Here is a 20,756-nt window from a genome sequence, read left to right as displayed (position 1 = left end):
CACACTAGCTACAACGTTGAAGAACTATGTTTGTACAGTTTCAGCTCTAATGCCTTGATACGATTTAACATGGCATATATAACACTCGTAAATAAAACAGGCAGAGTTGTTTACCAGAATATCCACATTTTTGTTCCATTTACTGACCTGGAGTACAGAAACATTCGGAATTCTTACATGCCCACATGCACACCTCAGCCAGCCACCCTTCCCATCTGCATCATTAAAAACTGAGCAGAACAAGCAGTTTAATAACACACTGCTGTGAAAGGTGGGAGTAAGATTTATGTAAGGACATGCTATAAAGAAGGAATAAATTATTTCTACTGCAGCTTTTAAAACAATTCTACTATTTCAGAACACTGTAAGGACCAGAACAGTATCATATTTATAGTACCACTATAGAAGGAAATAGTGCCATGTGGAGAAATATAAAAAGCATATAATCTCTTACCGTACATTTATTTAGCTACAAATCAAACAGATGAAATGTCTGCACTTACATTTACATTTCTAACATATAATAAAATAAAAGCAGCATGCCAAAAGAAAGAATACTGTCATTAAAAAACTGTTCAAAAATTGATTCACACCAAGGTGCATTCACAGGCCACTAGAACCTACAGCATTTGGTCTTTCAGCACCCCATACATCTGATCTTGTTAGAGAGAAGCAATCTTTTTAAAAGCAGGTAGATGAGTATTTCTTAATTTATCATTAACCTCAGCCTACATAGATGGTGAGCAAACAGATTATCGCAAAAAATAAAAGTTTTGCATTACTTTTTTCTGTCACCAAGCTATAGAAGAAAATGTGATTAAAAAACCATTAGAATAATCCTGGTTACCAAAGATGTGATAACCTTTCCAAAATTAATGTTGATACTAAAGCTTCTACTTACTGCTTCTTCTTCCCAGCAGTTGGAGGACTGATATTGCTAAAGCTCACATTTCAGAAATATTCTCCAATTCCATATTCTAATCCTTACAGAAGTATAATTTCAAGGTTGGCCCCCACCCCCCTCACAAAATAGCTATTCTACTGTCCAGGATATGATTGCAAATAAGGAAAAAGAGAAAGATTCACAGATGCGCCCCCAATTCACCATATTTCCATTTCAATTTCAGGAAACAACAACAAGAAAAAAAGACAACTTCTGTCAGTATTTACAAAGTAGTTAACGATACAAATTGGATTATACCAGTAGTATATATATTGCTTGCAAAACTGACAATTTTGAGTGCAAAGTGGTCACACCACATTTAGCAGAAGAGAGGGTAAATGTTGCCATCTTTAAATAAACAGTCAACTGTTCTGTCTAAATTTATGGAAAACAACTATTTTGATAAATGAAGTATTTCTAATCAATAAAAATGTAAAGAGTTCTCCCATACCAAATGAATTGTTTAAAACGAAATATTCAACTTTACTTTACATTGTCATTTAACATGAATATCAAATTTAGTGGTCAGAATTACAACTCATAGGTAGAGCCTTGATAAAGGCATGCTCCAACAGGTTATTAAAATAATATAATAGTTCAATTTACTCTTATCTTTTGGTCCTGGACATCAACTAAAAAAAATCCATGTGAATGGTAACAGAAAAAAACCTCTTCCAGTGGTTATATAAAAGAACATAAAAGAATCAGAGTAGAAATCCACATCTTATTTCTATTTCAATTAATGCATAGTTCTAAACATCATTCATTACAAATTAACAGCATAAAAATGTTATTAATTGCATTATTAAGAATATTGTTTAATATGACATAGGGTGCTCATATTGATGTAAATAACATCAATTGCTTCATTTAAAAATATACATTTTTATCATTTATTGGTTATTTTCTTTATCTGAAGGAAACTAATTAGCATGACTGCATCTACACTAATGAATTCACTGCTCTAATTTTTTATATCTGGTTTTATTTTCAGATAATAATTCTCTGTCTCCCCTCATGCTTTACTATCACCCCACCCTCAGACAAGTCTGCTTGAATTTTAGCTAACAAGGTAACTCTGTATTCGTATTCTTTTACTAATTCCGATTAATATTACCTTGACAATAATGCAAAGCGACAGACAAAAGCAAAGCAATAAACAAAAGCCCTGACAAAATAGACATTAAGTCACTATTTCTTTCAAATTTGCTAAATCAAGTTGATAATTAACCTCTCATTTATAGCACACCCTTTACAAATCAGGCAGTGGTGGTAACCGAGGAAATTAATTAAGCTAACTTTAATTTCATTTTGCATTTTACATTAGCTTGGCAAATTAAGCTGACAAATAATAAAGACGATAATAAAGTTCCACCTACATGAATTCTTCTGAGTATTCTCAGTGGCTCCCGGAGATGACATGGCAGTAAGAAATAAGCAAGTAAAAAGAAACACAGTACTGGTCAAGTGAAAAATCCAGTTACCAAGCAGCTCCACTGATGAGCATCTTCACTGATGCAGAACAAAGACCGATGCTAGAAGGCTGCTTTTTCAGAGCAGTAACACCGCGACTGCCAGTTTTCAATGGGTCACTCGCACACAGATGCATACACATGGATACTTCAACTCTGCGCCTTTCCAGAACCTGAACGCAAGCTACCAGCAGCTGGGCTAGACCAGAAACACACGCATGTATCTGGGAAGGTACCACATGCTGCTAAATAAAGGGGCGCTAGAAAGAGAGAAATCTTCCCGGCGGGTTATAATCCGATGACATGCAGTTACAGCATGTGTTTATTTGGCAGAGAGCTGGAAGCCTCTGAAAATGATTTAGAAGCAAGGAAAAGGTACGGAAGGGTTCTGAATTCTTCTTTTATTAGGCGGTGTTCACAAGGCTCTCCCCTCAAAGTATTCTTCCTTTAACGTCGCTTAGCTCAGATACCCCCCACACCAGATTACATACTATTCTTACTTCTTACATAAAATATTAAAAATCTTGGATGTGATTTTTAAATAAATTAGGAGCAGTCTTCTCTACTGGAAACTGAATTTTTTGTATTACATATCCAGACTACATTTGCATCAAAAACTCAAAAAATTGTTACATGCAGTTAAAAAAAAAATTACAGAAGCAGCACATGACCGAGAATCTTTGGTTATGGTGATGCTGCAGTTACACAACGGTGCATTTATGTTTCACAAATTGTAAGGCGTTGCTCAGAATTGGGAACACTGGTACGCGTTACCCCTTCAGTTTAGGAGGGTGCGCAGTGCTGCCAGAAACCATGATAGCCATAACAATTCCTTTCTTCTACTTAAAAAGATCACATTTTAAAAAGCTCCTTGATGACAATTTTCAAAATACAGCGTACAGACAAAAGGGAATTATGTAACAAATACTTCTCCAATCATCATCATTAGAGGAAAAATTACCAAGAACGTGTGGGCCTACGAAACCCGGTTTTATTTCACTGGTGAAAACAACACCAAAAATATCTCTGGGAAAGATTAGAATAATAATAATAATCGTGAGATAATCCCCCCCTTCAGTCTGGACTTTGGTAATTAAAGGATGAATTCAAGTTAGAGCTGCAGACAAAATAAGCTTCTATTTTTTTCCACATCAATCACTTAAGCGTCACAGGCAATTAAAATATTACACCTTTAAATGTTTTGTTTTCTACATAAACTGAGTATGACAGGACTTATGTTCCCAGGGAATTTTTTCCTATTATCTACACAGTTAGCTATTCACCCTGGCAATAGCCACGGAAAATCTCTATTGTTACACCAGCCCCCTCCACTCCTAACAAACCCAGGGCTCTGCAAGGCTGACTCCAGCATAGGGCCAACTTCTACTGCAGCCAACAGGAGCTGTACCTGCACATCCAAGAGCCCATCTTATTTTTAGCTGCAGTGATGTCAAAACTGTTGTGATACATCTGACCTCCGAAAGGGCTTCTGACTTAGTGCAACACTAGAATGCAAAACCAGTAGGACTCAAAGAAAAAGAGAAAGCTACATAAATGTGTCAATATTAAAATTTGTTGGGAGAATAAACCAGCTTCCTCAAAATACAAAGCAACATCAGACAGGATGAAAGAGCATAAGAGTGCCACATTAAAAAACCGTAAGATCCTCTAAAAATACATGTAGGTAAAGCAAAATTTAAAAAAAAGAAAGAAGTGCCCCTACCCTCCACTCTCCCCCAGTCAGAATTAGCATTAAAAAAACTGATAAAAACAAGGTTTCAGAAGTATCTGTAACACTAGCATTCTGTGGGTTATATTAACTCATTGTCTGAATACTACTTTCAGGTGATAGCCATCACATAAAATCCTGAAATCTAGTCGAGCAAATAGATTACAAACAAACAAACAGCACTATCAAATTGGTAAGATACAAAGTTACATTACAGCCAAAACACACAACAAGCAAAAAGTAAAAAAAGCTTTTAAAGCATTAAAACCAGAACTGGTTTGGGGTGGAAGAAGTGACAACACCAAAAACTATCTTTGATCAGCTGAGTTGCCAGAGTACACAATACTCGTTCCAAGGAAATCTGATTATCTAATTGGTTCATAAATAATCTGGTATCTCTATAGCATCCCTTTCTAAATTTTAGATTTCCTTTAGAAACTCTACTCCCTAGTTACAGTTGTGAAAATTCAGACCTATTTCCAATATATATAACCACCTTAGAAATGGATGCCATTTTATGATTGACTAAGATCCACCCAAGCTTGTATTGCCACTATCAAAAAAGCCCTGTTTTTCCCTCACCAGTTGAAAATGAATCGAAATGGGAGGAGGGGAAATAATTTCCCATCATATCAGATTACTAATCCAGTCGACAGTGCAGCCCCCCTTTTGCCAAAGCATTATGGGAAATAGCGTTCTGATGTAGCAATTCAAGATAAAATTGTAGATAATTTTGTTTCTACACTTTAAATACACGAAAAAAACCACCCTTTTTTTGCCTTCCATTGAAATGTAAATCCTATTTCTTGTATAGAAAATACTGCCTGTCCTGAAGACTTGACACTTGTAGACATTAACCTATTAGGTAACAAATTTATTTCCAGTCATCTGCAAAATAAATGCATACACAGGATACTACCCATTGTAGTTTGCTTCACCCCAGACTTAATACTTAATCCAGCAAATGTTTTGTTGTCTTGTCAAAGGCAGCTAATAAATTTTCAACTACACCTGGTGCTCAATACAATAGTATTGTCAATTGAGAAAGAAGTCATGTTTAGGAGGTCAGCAAGAGCCAAGCAATCGCTTTTGCGCGCTATCCCATGCAGTCTCTGTCAAGACAGATAACTGAAAACTTCCACTGTTCTTGGGTATGTATTAATATATAGAACAAGTTCTGAAAGTATATCATTAAGTCTGATAACTCAGCCAAATAGAATCAGATGTGTGCAATTCGGCACCATCCACCTGTGGACTACAGAAATGTACATTTGAAAGCTTTTACATCTCAGTGCTGGCGATATCTGCCCTGATGTACAAAGATTCAATTATTTACTGGGGAGGATTGAAATCAGTGAAAGACCAAGAGTGAACCTTCCTTAAATTTCTCTATTTAAAAGCATTTTTAATTTTTTTTTTTTTTTCCCAAAAGGTTTGACTTGAGCTCCATACCCATTTCAAGGAAGGCAAAAAAGAGGACAGAAGTTACAAGTCGCAAGATTCAGATCTAGAAACTTTTAAAACGTGTCCTGAGAGTTAAACAGATGTGAGAGTCTGCAAACTTGAAAATATAAAAACCAAAATCAAAAGCAAGGTAGCTATAAGGACACTTTATCATTTGTTTTTCTTCTCCACCTGTCTTATCCTATTACACTATAATGGAAGACTTAAGTAGTTAAACTTATTTGTCTTTCACTCAAGGTTTGTCTAGAAGTGCCCAAGTCTCAAATCTTTCCATTGAGTCTTGGTCAATTCTTGCCACAGACAATACAGGACATCCAAAGTTGCAAGGTTCTCCTCCCATAGCCTGGATGGGAAAGAAGCTGGTAACACACATTATTAACTAGAAATCTATCAGAATATTTTCAGCTCATAGCAAAATAATGAGGAAAGACCCTGAAACCTGAATATCCTTGAAATTTTAACTCCATCTTAGCTTTATTACAAAAGAATTAAGCAATTGTTTCCAACTCTTTCCCGATATGCCAAAATAAGAACTGTCTTCTTTCACGTCTGTGCTACAAGGCTTAAATATTTTAGTTTTTGACCGTGGTCACCTAAATAAATTCTAAAACAATCAGGAAACACTCATAGCAGGAGCATTGCCTATCTCCCACAGCATGTTTTGGAAGAGACACCCAAACAACCAAAGACATCCTCCCTCCCCTATTCAAATGAGTCATTGAAATGAAAAATCACAAAATACAACATTAAATTAGAACTCTCACTATTAACCAACTTGGTTATGGACACAATTTGTCAACAAAAAATTCTTCACAGTAATGAAACACCTTGAATGTTCCTAATGTGACAGGCTCTGGGGTAGTATATTTGGAAATGTTACAGTAAACGAACTCCATGTGGCTGGTATGATTTTCTACCACAATGTCATCTACTCTTGCTCAGAAGAAACATACAGGATTGTGTGCTCAAAATGACAGCACAACTTCCAGAACAGCTACGTCACTGAATGTATGAGCTTTGTCAACCGCGAGCTGTAAAGATCTCCACTAGATATTACCCATGCATCTGGAAGACAATATGAAGATTAGGAAAAAGTTGTTTATTTTGACAGCCATGAGACTACAGCAAGATAAAGAGGATCCCTAGACTGGAAGAAAAAAAGTTTGGCACACTATTTGTTGAGGCGAGTAGATTTCAAAAAAAAGGAGAACAAAGGGACGGAGTCAACAGACTGCTCCAAATATCGTGTACTCTTAGAGAAGGAAACAGTGAAGGCCAGGAAATTAAAGTTTAGATAAAAGTATATTTAAGCTACTGATAAAAGGACTGGAAAACTGCAATTTCAACAGAAGCACCTTAGATGCATGAAGTGGGATGACAAGAGATCTGCATATCAAATGTGACCTAATGACTTAACCTAGAAGAGGAAAGCAAGAAAAAACATCTCTTTACTTCACCATCCTCCTTCTTAGAAAGAGTATTTTGATAAAGCTTTTAAAACTTATCAGGACTTGTTTGGGAGAGATCTCTGATGCAAAGGGCTGAAAACATTTTGTTGTACTGTAAATAGAAGTGCTGAAAATGGTCATATGACCTGTTTCCCTGAGCTTGAATGAAACTAATCCTGTTAAAGCTTAGAAATATGCATGACTCAGTAGCCAAAGCCCCGTGCATATCTGCCCTTACAAAGTTTCTGCCACCTTTCATTGTCCAAAAGTGCTGTGTTGCTGATTTCTAAATGGCCTCTATTGCTTTAATTTTTTTTGCAGAAACAAACTCAAAACATTTAATCCTAAACTTTTTTTTTTTTAAATAAAAAGGGACTTTTAGAAGCAATTTTTAAATCTATCATGTATACAGTTCCCATTTGGACAAAGTCTGAAGTAAACTCAGCAGCATATGTTATTACCATAGTGCAATTCTACTACTTTTATAACTTTATTTTTTTTTTCCATCATCTATCTCACTGCTCTGGCTTCACTCTTTCACCTTGTAAAGAGATTAACAGTATTCTGTAAATATTTACTACACAGTCCTGGCTGCGCTGGAACAGAAGAAATATTAACTTTAAAAAATTAAAAAAAAAAAAATTGTACCATGTACATGTACATAAAAAAAATTGTACCTAGAAGAGTGGTGGAATGATTTCAAATCTCAGTGCAGTCATAAATGCACTAGGCTTCAAGTATCAAGAGAAAATAACCACATATTGGCTATCTAATTCCTAGTTTCTCAGCTGTAAAAATGAAAATGTTAACGCCCTTTCTAAACCATGGAAGAGTACAATCCATCAAATACTAAAAACAAATACACACTTACACAAATACCAACTACAATAAATTCTACTATTGCAAGAAATTGCCAACATATTTTTTTTTTTAGCAGCTTTATAAGCTACGACAGGACGGCACAGAGCATAAGCCAGCTCCTGTAAGCAGTTTTGCAAACATTGGAGCTGTTGCATCCTAGGAAGAAACTTGCAGGCTACTTCATATGTCATACCTAATGTTTTCACTCATAAATCTACCATCTTTGAGAGCTTTGCTCTCTGAAAGATAAATTACTAAAAAATAAACTGGACAACCCTTGAGATGTTTTTTTCTAGTGCACACTCACACTTCAGGTACCCAAATGCCAGTGCTGTAACAGTATCAACAGGGACACCACACACTCACTCTTCTGCCTTGTTCAGAGAGAGATGCTTAATATAAAGAAGCAGGAAAGCTTCTAACCTTCACTTTCCCAGCATCGCAGATTATTAAGTAATAAGTTACGCTTACATTGTAATAGAAAACCCTTGAGGTTAGAAGAAAAGAGACTGGAGAGGTTTGTTCTGCCCCTATACACTATGGGTACAGCAAACAACAAAGGAGAATGTCTGGCCCTGTAAATAGTCTTAAAGTAAAAGGAAGAAAAATAAAATGTACTTTTCGTGATGAGAGAGAGTACAATCTGTAATACAAATGTGAAAAAGGCAGGAACAAATTCCAAAACAGTATTTCCATTGACAAAAAAATAATTAATCATTTCTTAAAATAGTATTCTGTACTTATTTCATGCTACTGAAAGGTAGTAACATCAACGAGCAAGAGTGTTAGTGGATTCTCAATACTTTTCAATGCTGCAAACAGGTATATACACTAAGCTTTATTTGAGCCCCTTCTTGATGAGGGGTATACCTGGTATCCTCAAAGAATATACTTAATAGGTCAATGAATTACCACTTTGTACCTTAGCACACACAGTAGGAAGATATAAATGAAACCAGAAACAATACTGTTTCTTGGTTATGTGAAAGATGACTTTATTTCAATATTAAAATAAGTCTTCAGTAAATATTAGATTACAATTAATTAGATTAGATTACAATTTATTAATTTATTAGATTAGATTACAAGGGCACTTAAAATGTTTGTAAGGTTATATACATTTGAAGATTTCACAATCTGTGTATCTATATCTATTTATATTTATACATACACAAAACTCCAGGGAAGTAAAGCTTTAAAACAGATCTGAGAAACCTGTGAAGCTGCCCACTTACCTTGTGACCCAGACCTGCATTCTCATGGTCAGTGCCAATATACAATTATTAGTTTTTCTGTATTCATTGTGAAATTGATGGGATTCATCACTGAATTCAAGTTTCCAGTGCTGTGCTATTTAGACCCTCGGACTATACCATTCAGTGTCTTAATTCCAGGAAACTTTCTTCCTACCCTGAGCAAGGCATGAAAACTCAGCACTGGTGAATGTCAGAGTTACAGCTGGACACTGAAAAACGTGCATACAATCCTCTTTTTATCCCCTCTAGCAAACATATTTAAGGAATATTTTTGTGGTACTTCAATTTCTGCAGATTCAGATAGAAGGAACATATATTTATGAAATATATTTTTATGCAAGACATTTACCATCCTTAATCTGGAAACCAGTACTTTTTAGCATATGGGTGTTCAAATTCACAAATAACAAGTTACTATTATGAAAACTGGCATTTCTGTTCTTTTCCAGTAAAACACAATTTAATGTACAATGGTTTCAACTGCACAGGCATTGAAAGATGCAAGTGTATATAAAGGTACTTTAAACAGTTCTTCCTTCCTGGCCCCTACGCTGGGTATTCTATGAACTGAATGTTTACAAACACATTTCACTCTGAACAGTTACGCAAGGATGAATTAGTTGAGGTTGTAGTCTATAGTTGCAATATAAAATGTAAAGAATCATCTACCCAACTACTTAACATATTTCAGCTGGAACCAACCTTTCTTGAATACAGCAAACCAGAGTTATAAGCAAGATAAGATCTCATCATAAAAGCTTTATATAATGGTACTAATACTTCCTCACCTCAACCTTAAAATGTGTTAGGTAACGTACCACTAGACGGATTTGCTTTTTAGATGACTGTGTTACATTGGAAACTTAGACAGGCTTCCTCCTCTTGCTGCTGCCTTTTCCTTCTTCTATGCTAGGATTTCTATGGCCATTTACGGAGTTACTTCAGCATGCTTCATCAACCGAAACTAAACCAAACCAAATGACAGATCATTTTCTGCACAAATCTAGTGAGCCTTGGAAGTAGCTTAAAACAGAAAAATGCAAGAAGGAGCCACCAGTTAGATTGGGCAAAGCTGCTGCAGAACTGAAACATCTGTCACTATGTAATCACGAATCCTTCATGATCAGGAAGCTCTCACTCTCCCTGTTTCTAATCAGCTGATGAAACACATGCTAGATACTCAGAAATTGGCTGAAGGTCCAAAAGGCCGGAAAAAGATTGACTGAAGCCAATATAACAAACACCTCTATTTCACCATGCAGGTTAAGAACAAAAATTCTGAGTAGCATCAGATCTGAGAAAGAACAACTTAGTAAGCAAGAAACCATAAAAACATCTCCTCCAAGTATGTATTTCCAGTCAGCCATGCACCTGCTTTTTAGTAGTTTAATCTCAATTTCCTGGGAAAATGTCAGGCAAGACAGTGAAAGTTGTTGCCAAAGTCAAAATATGGTATCTGTTGTTTATTTTAAAGGATGTTGTTGTCACCTTACAGAAAGAATTTAGACTTGCTTCATACGACTATTCTTGAAAGTTTGTTAGCTATTCCTCCTCTCTCTTCTGCCAGGTACAAGCTTGTCCATCAGTTCATTGTACAAAAAAATACAGAAATTAGGCTGACTGGTGTTTAATACCCATTTTTAAAGATCTGTCATTCTGTTTGTGCTTTTCCAGCCTTCCATAGCTTCTGCCAATTCTTCTGAGTATTGTAGAATAAATTTGATCAATTGGTCCAAAAACGTCCAACAAAACTAGAGTATCCTCTAACCTGGTCTTTCCTTGTCATAGCACGAAATCCTACTCCTTTCCCATTGATATTGCCTGCATTAGCCACAGAGAGCAGTTGAACTTTTCAGTGAAGAAACACACAAAGACTTTGGCTTTTTTCTTGGCACCTGTTTGCAATTTTCCCTCTTTGTAGTAAACTAAAAACCTTCTCTTGGCTACCAAGACAAGCCTTGTCTACCCAAGACAAGCCTTTCATAACTAGTATTGGAAATCTGTATGCATCTGTATCCATTACAGAACCAGTTAGTTAGTTTTTGTATAAATTTCAAGGTCAACACACTGCTAACACCTTCCTCTTCCAGAAAAATAATTGTCTTTGTAACTTTATTTGTAAGTATTTTACAATCTCTATTGGAAAAACAAGAAGCCAAGAGAGAAATAACTTTGGAAGCCATCCTTGTGACTTCCAGAAACTCACTTAAAACTCCTAATCAATACAAACAAAAAACCCAGAATTCACTATTCTCACAAGCATCAGATTCTACAAAGTAGCTGCCTTGCTGTGGAACAGAATGAGCTTAGCATTATCTTTGGTTTTCTATTGAGCTAGACTGTGTTGAAAGCTGTCAAATCAATCAAAAAAAGGGTTGTTATGGTAAACTACAGATAAAGTGACATTTTACATAATCTGTGTTACTTGTCTGTTAATGGTAGCTTTATTATTTTCCTTTTTTAGCGTTATGTAAAGGTGAGATAGTAATGAACTGAAAAGGCAAAGAGGAATGCAGTTGATAGAAATTTCCATTCCTTCTTTCAATTTCAAGAGACAATTAATTGACATAAGTCAATGTTCTTGACTTCATTCTCATAAATAAAGACTAGTCACAAAGCCAGAGTCACACCTTAATCAAAGCAAAAGATAATAGCAATTGTCAAGCTGATCAAACATTAACATTAGTAGGTAAAGTAAGACAAATGAATTTAAGATTTACTGAAAATGGTAATGTGTTCCATCTACATACCACAGACAAAGCAATAATACATGAAAAAGATTTTAGCCACTGCATATTATTTAGGACAGATATTTGTATATATCATCGTGTATATCCAACAAGTTGAGCTATAAAAATTGCATTTGTCTCATGTAAAATAATATTGTGAAAATTTCCTAGAAATAGCAAGATAAAAGTCTAACAAGTCACAGCCTGCGACACATGTCAAAAACACATTCGTGCTAGAAAAGACATCAACTAGTTGAAGACAAAGCCCTTAACTTCCAAAATTGAACACCAAGGGAAAGACTTGAATTAGATACAGAATCTCTGAAACCCAGCTAAGACAACAGAACCATCTGTGTTCTTCCTACACTTACGACTCTCCCAAAGAAACCAGTAGCAAGAACAGGTGAACAGAAAAATAAACAGCATGTTGGGTTGACATAAAATCAACATTATCAAATATAGAACTGGAACAGTTCCTTACTAGTTTCACTTAATACAAGAATTACTGTAACTCTTGCAAATATTCAAGTAGAAAATTAAAAATAGAATTTACCTTTGAAGGTCTCAAGTTCCTTCCTGTTGGAGAAAAACAGAGTAATAATAAAAAAAAAAAACATTATTAGAAATACTACATCTAGAACTACAGGAGATATTTTACATGGTTTAAGACTCATTAAAAAACAAAAACCAAAGAATTTTATTATCGTCGTATTAAGGGTAATATTACTACCTGTGTTTATCTAAAGCAAACACTATCAACCTGTTTAGAAATTAGGCTACCACCTATTCATAAACATGTACAATTATACAAATATTGCACATTTATATCTAGCCATATAATTTCTAGATATATACTGTTGCAAAAATAGCCCAAGACTTCTTAAGGCTTTAGGTACTAAAACAGCCATTGCTTAGCAGAGCTTTGCCAATTTATAGCACAGTGAGTAACAATTATTGTTCCATTTTCATCAATGCTATTCAAAATCCTTTTGACAACAGTGAAGGAGAAAAATTTGACAACATCACTCACTCAGTTACAACACACTTTAAAGGTAACAGAGGCATATAGTGACATTTCTCAGAGGAGAGGATTTTGAAGTACGGAAACCCACAACACTCGCATACCAGAAAGCTAAGAAATGAAGTCAACAGCAATAGTATCTTTTTTCCTTCATACCAGGCCACCTTCCACTTTTAGTAGTTATGCAATTGTGAATGCAAAGGCTATAAAACTAAGAGAAATATTTTCTCTGTTTTCAAGACATTGCAAAATGCTCCATTTGCCATCGCTACAAAGCAGTGATTTATCATTAAATCAGAGGCTAAAGAAGAATCAAAGTAATAGCTTAGATAAGGCAGAATGCTGGCCTTTTCCTTACAAAATGCTCATTTATAACAAACATCTTTTCAGTCTGTGCCTTGCAGACTGCCTAGTTAGATTCTGAATTTTGAAAGCAAAAGTGATTATAAGAAAAATAAATTAAAAAAGACTGAACTAACAGTTGTCCAGATAAATTATTCTATTCACTATCCATAGAATAAAGCATGCTTCAGTCATTACTGAGTCACCTACCATATATACTGTTTCACAATACATATGCTATACCATAATAACTCCTTCTCCTCCCTAACAGATGATGCAATTCAGTATTTATTCTTGCATCAAGAACAGACAAAACTCTTTCGAGCCTGAAACAATTTATTTTCTAAGCCACACAAAGTATTCTAAAAGAAGCGAGAGAATACATTTACCTCCACATTTTCAGTGAACATCCCACTTCTGTCACAAAATGTCAAATACAGGTTTTTGAAAGAATGGGTGCTTTACCAGGAAATAAGCTATAGTGTGATTTACAGTAGAGAAGCCTATTAGTTGTAATTTCCTCTGAGTATCTACTTCCCTTCCTGCTTCTCCTCCAGTTCTTTCCCAAGCTAGTTTCTCAATTTTTTACCAAAGAAAAAAGCTACTTCACAACACCTATGATTTGCAGGTTCATACCCTAAGAAATCTTTCCTACTCTGCGTACTCTAAATATAACTGCAAAATGCTTAAAACACCCTCACAAGTTGCACTCCTTATTTTTTAATAATGGCATACTAGTTGAGAAAACAACAATCACAGGAAATGCTTGTTTTCCAGAGACTGAAACAAAACCATACTGAGGAAACATCTTGTGAAAGTAAGAGAAAAAAAACTACGCTACTTGCTGCTAAAATCAGGAGGTCTTATGCCACTTGTCTCCAAAAGGGAAGACAAAACAATTACTGTCATTGTGTTCAAACAGATTAGCAAACAAGATGGTAATACAGTAACCAACTGACAGTGATATTATTGCTTTTGTCTAAAACCCCAGAATTTTCCCTTTCAAAATCCATCAATATTTTTAGGGTTGATGCATTATAATGCTGTTACTATATCCATAGATATAATTGCCATTCATTAAGGAAGTTGGAAACGAATACTTGACAAACCTTTTTTTAGAACACATACCTCTGAAAAATTTAAAATATCTATGATTAGCACACAGTAAAAATACAGATTTGGAATCTAAGGATCTGCATTTCCTACTATCCTCATACCAATTCAGATCCAAAGACTGATGATTCTTTATATTTTAGACAACATGAACGATGAATCCATCGCATCTTGCAGTTTCTCACAACATTCTTAATAAAACATACATTTAGAAATATATATTAAAAAACATGCTCATTGAAAATATGCTCTGCATCAGCAACATGGAGGATTTTTTTTTTTATTTAATCAAGTTATTCAGATTAAAACCTATAGTTTTTAAATTTTAATCCTAAATCTCGTTCATCATCAAGTTTGGTAAGAAGCAGACATTAAACTTAAAAGCGGAAAGGAGACTATGACTTGTAAAGACACTGGAAAACAGATGGCTTAAGATTATATCAATACATTTTCTAGATGTGTAATTACAAAGTTCTAGACAGATGTACAGAAAAAAAAATGTATTACAAAGTATTACATTTCTCCTCCCCTTTGTAAGTAAATAAATATTTTTGTATTTGTTGATAAACTGTCAGGAAGAAGATACCTCCTACATCTTCTCTATCAATCTAGAGACAAAAAATCATCTGCAGCAGTAAATACATTGAACTTACATTAAGAAGGAAACCATGTATTTGGAACACAGACACTCTATAAAAGTAAAAGCAGTTAGCTTGAGTAATTAAAATGAAAAACATTAAACTGAAAACAGTTTGGGAAAACAGTCGTCTTCAAAACAAGGTTAAAAGGCAAGCAGGAGTTAAAACTTGCATTGGAAATAGGCCTGGAAGACTAGCTAGGACTACTGCCTCTTATTATTTTAGATCTTGCCATATTAAATTACCAGCTTTGATGCTATATGTTACATTTTTGTATCTGTTTTACTTTAAATTGTTCATTCTTCGAGATCATTTTTCACATTAGGTTTATACAAAAGCTACAGCAGCAGAGCTCAGACTTTGATGGATAGCTTACTAACAACATTGTACTAGAAGACGAAACTGCAGTACAATGAATCATCTCAGCAGAAGAGTTCTGTCAACTGCTGCAGCTTAAAAGTGTATGATCCTATACATGTTTTCAGCAGGAAAAAGCTAGCCTTCCCCTCTACCCCATTTGTCGAACTAGTTTAAGGCAACTGAAAGCTTTCCACAGAGAAATGCTTCTGGGTTTTACAGAGTTTTCGTCCGAAATAATTCATGCACTTCACAGATGGATGAGATAATCCTCTCCATTATTATTAGAAAGAAAACACACACCTGCTTTGCCCCTAGCCTCACTACACATGAAGGCTCTTGAGGCCCAGTGTGGGCTGCTCAACACCTATCCAGTGTTAAAGGAACTCCCATGCTGAGTCTGACCACTTATCAATACAACCTACTATTTGTCATCTGACTATACGCTCTTTTACTTTAGCTACTAAATTTTAGGTTAGTGCCAACAAATCTGGCTAGTTACACAAATAAGAATATTCTTTACTTTTTTACACTTAACAGTAAGCTTTCAGAAGAAAGGACTTAATTAATAGTTGTATTATAATACAATATAAATACCTCCTCTCAGTGAAAGATGAAGTTTAGTACCACTGAGCAAGAAAAAAAGGCTAAAATAACAGGCTAAAGGCTAAAATAATCGGACTATAAAGGCATGGAGGCACTTTAAAAGTTCTGTGTGCAGTGCAATTTATGAAGCCCGGCTTCTTCCCTGAGAGGCAAGAGGCTGTACAGGCTTCATCTACATTGGAGTTACGCCCATGAAAACAATTTGGCCACACATATAGGCAAGAATTTTCATCTCTTCCTTTCCAGTTGCTTGTTTTCATAAAATAGATGGGGGGCTTAATTACTCTGTGAAATTCTATACCCCTCAAATTCAGTTGAAAATTACCAACACGATAGCAGCAGGTAAAGGGCAACAATTGTTAGCGAAACCCCAATTGCATAAGCCTGGTTGCCTACTTCTTCAAGGTAATACTTAAGGCAGGACAAAGATGATATTCAGGTGTATTTTAATGCTGGCATAAGAGACACATTAATCAGATTCTCGGCCCTTTCCGAGCATGATGGACATAGGTAAATCTGACCATAAACCCCTCTATGCACCATGCCTAAAAAGGCACAGCTGATAATGTCTCATGGTTCAAAATAACCTAAAGAAATGAAATCAAAGCATTGTTAATGCAAGAGATGCCATTGAGAACTTCTCTGAAACACCTCATCGAAAAGACCTGAGCCACAGATATAGAGGAAAAGGATATATATAGACATTGAAAAAACAGAATACTCCATTTTAGTCTGAAGGATACCTTTTATACAATTTTTTATTTGCAAGAAGTACAATGCATTCTGGTGAATTAAAACTGTAGTGCCTTGAAGCGCTGTTGAGACACAATGTGTCTTTTGAATTAGTGTTTTTAAGTTACCTGGAATGTCCTGATGATCATGTCAGTGGTCTCAACTTCTTCATTTACAAGAAAGTTGAGCTTCAGGGTTTGTGGTGAGAAAATACAATTTTGGAGACAACAGGTGAAACAAACTGCCTACAATATATAACTGGTCCCACAGAGTAGCTGACACGACCAGAACTTACACAAATAGTTAGAAGACAAATACAAATTCCCAGTTACCTTCCCATTCCCCTCAGGCTTTTCATTGCACTGTTGGATTAACCCTGCTTTTGTCACTGGGCAGAAGAGATGGACACTAGGAAGAAGATTATATTGGTTATCAATGATAACCAAAAATAAATCCAGAAAGAGGAATATGGGAGGAGTCAAAACCATCCTGCTTTAAGTTATTGAAGTCAATGGGAATTTAGTTTGTTCAACAAAAGTTAAGACAAAGTTCTCAGGTTCCACTGTATCTTGCAAATGGCTGTAACACTAAGATCAATTTTCCCAATGTAATAAAACACCAGGGAGTTCAGTTAAATACCTAGAGACCACAGAAACATCACATTCTTTACAATGATGCCAGCAGCCAGAATTCACAGTTCCATTATTTTATCTTCAAGAAAAGAGTAAGCAGATAAGAAAGTAACAAAGTCATAAATGAATGTCAGGAACAATTTTATAACACTAGCTCTGACAGTAACAGCCAATAAATTCAAACTACTAGACCCATACATAAACAAAAGAATCTCAAGACAGCATATCTATGGTAAAAATTGAGGACTAAATTTGAAAGATTTTACAATGAAATGTGTTTATAAATGTTGAGTTGTAAATACTATCTACAAACAAAAATTAATGTTTAAAGAAAGTATAGCTGCTTATGTGCAATTTAATTTAAAAGTATTTCTGGCACCTAACAAGATCCAAAACAAAACCTGATAAATACTGCATTTCACCTGTTATGTTTGGTACCGTTAAGTTTTCAAAATGATATAAAAAAAAATTTCCTTCCATAGCCTGATTCAAGTTTTAGTAAGCTAAAAAGATGAGAGCGACTTTCCTCTGGATGTCATCAGAAGTAAAAGCCAAAAACCCGAGAACATAAAACTTATGTCACTTGCATGGTGCACAGAAATAATTCAAGTATTTTTGGTGTACTTAGGATTAGTACTTATGACAATGACACAAAAATGTTTTCTCTGCCCCAGATTTCTTGAGCACCTTTTTCAGATCACTTAGGCCAACTACTACTTTGAAATACCTTTGAGACAAGTAATGAAAAGCCTTTAAGTAATGAAAAAAATCAATAAAAACTAAAACTACTACTAAAATACTGTTGGAATTAAGCAGTAGGCAAGGTTTTCTATTTATCTGAAGAAACACAGAAGATAGGTCAGGATTCTTCACCATCGAATCTGAAATTTTATCCAGTAAAAGAGAAGAGCAAAGAACTAAGGAATTTAAATAATGTTGCAATGGAGATTTTTTTGCTTCCATACTCAAATGCAGCTACAAAAGTAGCTGAAGTCTTTCCGTGTCTTCCAGCAAAACTGCTACATCAACTTCATTCCAGAAGATGTAATGGATCAAAGCAAAATTTTGTAATGGAAATTGCAAACATTAACTGGTAATCAAGCTAATAAATACAACTAAAAACAAATACTACCCTAATATACTCAGCAGTTTCAGGGTACAGTGAAAGCATTTCTCTTTGGATGTTTCAAAAAAAGAAATTTATCTTGATGAAGAACATTGGGAGTCACCCTTCAGGTGCTATCATTCAAAAGAACAGTAAAAATGAGGGAGATGGCATTAAAAACAGAAGAAAATGGTAGAAGTTAAATCATTAAAAGCAACCACGTGCTTTGCCCTCTGCTAAGAGACTGATACAGGCCATTTAGGATTGGAACCATTCCAAACTGGAATCTGAAATGCAGAATAAATTCTTAGCTCCCTCTAAAAGCTTAGGCCTTCAGATGTAAGATTTTGCACAGGACCCGGTTTTTACATTTTTGCTTTCATCCTGTTGCTATCCTAAAAAAGGAGACAGTTTTTAAATTTAAATTTTTTTGAACTTTTACCTTAGTATGCAATGTAATTGGATCACTAAAAAATACATGTATCAGCACAGTTAGTTTATTTTTATCATACAACCAAAAGTTTAGGAATCAAAGTTTAAAGCTGAAATTTGAGAGAAGAAATTTAAGAGAAGCTACAAAGAAATCTGAGAAGCTACAAAGAAATTTCGGAGAAGCTGAAGTTTAAGAGAAGAGTACAAACAACTCCACCATCAAAGGCCACCTCCACCATCAAGTCCACCATCTTTAGTCTCTCCTAGAAAGAAAAAGGGTTCCTGCAAACCTGTTTTTGGTAAACAGCCATACAGCAAAATCCAGACCTTCTTTTAACTTGGCCATCAATTTCCCCATAAGCATGAAAAGAAAAAACCTACAGTATTCAAAAACTGGCCAAACTTTATTCACTAAGTGACATATAATATGCCTTAAGTCCACAAAAACAAAGAAGTAAAAAAAGCCTGCAACCTGCACTCTTCACCTAAAATGCTGAATGTGGTTCCACACAGCATGATTGCAATTGTGACAGATAGAAGTTACAACTTCTACCACTTCAGGCATCCTCAACACATCCCTTTGACACAGGAATGTAAAATCTCCCTCACAGAGGCGTTGTCAATAAATGCATTTAACACATTTTTTTGAATAATTTTTAAACAAATTGATTTTGGATGTAAGTGAAAAAGAATTACAAAAGATCTCAGGAAAATAATTTATAGTGAAGAAAGACAGAATTTATCAGGAGGCACAGTACCTTGCTCAAAAGCAGAGAATGGATTTTAGTGTGGTAATGACAAACACCTAAGCCCTGTTCTCCTGCCACTAGCCACAATGAATGAATTACTTCGATAAATAATGCAGTTTTGAGGTGAGGGAGAGTACAAAACGATGATTAAGCCAGTCCTAAATCATCTGTTTCTATTATTGGTATGATAAAGCCGGACAAAGAATGCCTGGTACTAACAGATTGACAGGATTTGCAGATTATGTCCAGTAACCAGCACTACATAACGGTAGAGAAAAGTTATGCAGGATTGAAGTAATGTTTAACATTTTCTAGAAAACATTAATAAAAGGTGCTGTAAGATGCAGAGGATCCAACACAAACACTCAATCTTTAATCACAGGTCACAAAAGCCAACAAAGAAAAAATCTTTTATATGCCTATTCAAAAGAAAACAAAACTGTAAGAAGAAGGTACGCAACAAATCTCTTTATAACAATGTCATTGTCTCTCTGCATCAAGCAAAGACCACCACAAAAGAAGGGCAAAATTAGATCAACTTAAAAGTGACAGAAATTATACTGCACATTCACACTTTGCAAATAATATAAAAAACTGCCAAAAGCCCTACAATTTTTTGATCTGCTACGTATTCAATCTCGCCCAATGTTTTCAAATACTTGGAGCACTGACAGGAGTAAAATTCACTAATAATGAAGCAGCGTGCTCCTTTGGGTTTGACGCATGCAAAATACTGTGCTGCAAGTGTTCTTGCAAAGAAAAGAAAGCTCAGAGCCCTAAAATTACACAAAAGGAAGCACAATTATCAAGGGAACCTTTCCAAAGCTTGTGCAAGCCCAGTTTTTCAGGATCAATAGGAATTCTCATGCCATGTGTCTGTCCAAAGAAGTGCAATAACTGATGGCCATAAAATGAATTGCAGCCAATTACCACCATGAAAACACTTTCTACTGATTGTGCTGTATGCAAACTCATGAACAGCAGGATGGAAAAGATCTCTGCAATATGAACTCTGCTTTGAGCACAGAAACTTATAGTCATACAATTAATGCCTAATGAAAACTCAAAGCCTGTCGTCCACTGCATGTCTACCATGAAAGCTGTCCTGAGATAATAAAAGTTCTGCA

At 35.2% G+C, this 20,756-nt stretch overlaps 1 protein-coding gene across 2 annotated transcripts in view; it reads right to left on the bottom strand.

Moving 5' to 3' along the window:
- The window catches only part of DTNBP1 (dystrobrevin binding protein 1), a 74,354-nt gene that overhangs the window by 28,868 nt on the left and 24,730 nt on the right, over positions 1-20,756 (bottom strand). Inside the window, exon 7 of one of the 2 annotated variants that reach the window (XM_075142772.1) lies at positions 12,456-12,478. The exons of the other annotated variant lie outside the window; for it this stretch is intronic. Coding sequence (XP_074998873.1) covers positions 12,456-12,478 — 23 coding nt within the window. The remainder of the gene's footprint in view (positions 1-12,455; positions 12,479-20,756) is intronic. 2 annotated transcript variants of the gene reach the window in all.

Source organism: Calonectris borealis, chromosome 2, assembly GCF_964195595.1.
Source record: "Calonectris borealis chromosome 2, bCalBor7.hap1.2, whole genome shotgun sequence".
NCBI lineage: Eukaryota > Metazoa > Chordata > Aves > Procellariiformes > Procellariidae > Calonectris > Calonectris borealis.
Note: the sequence above shows the minus strand (reverse complement) of the source record. Positions and strands in the feature narration are given on the sequence as shown.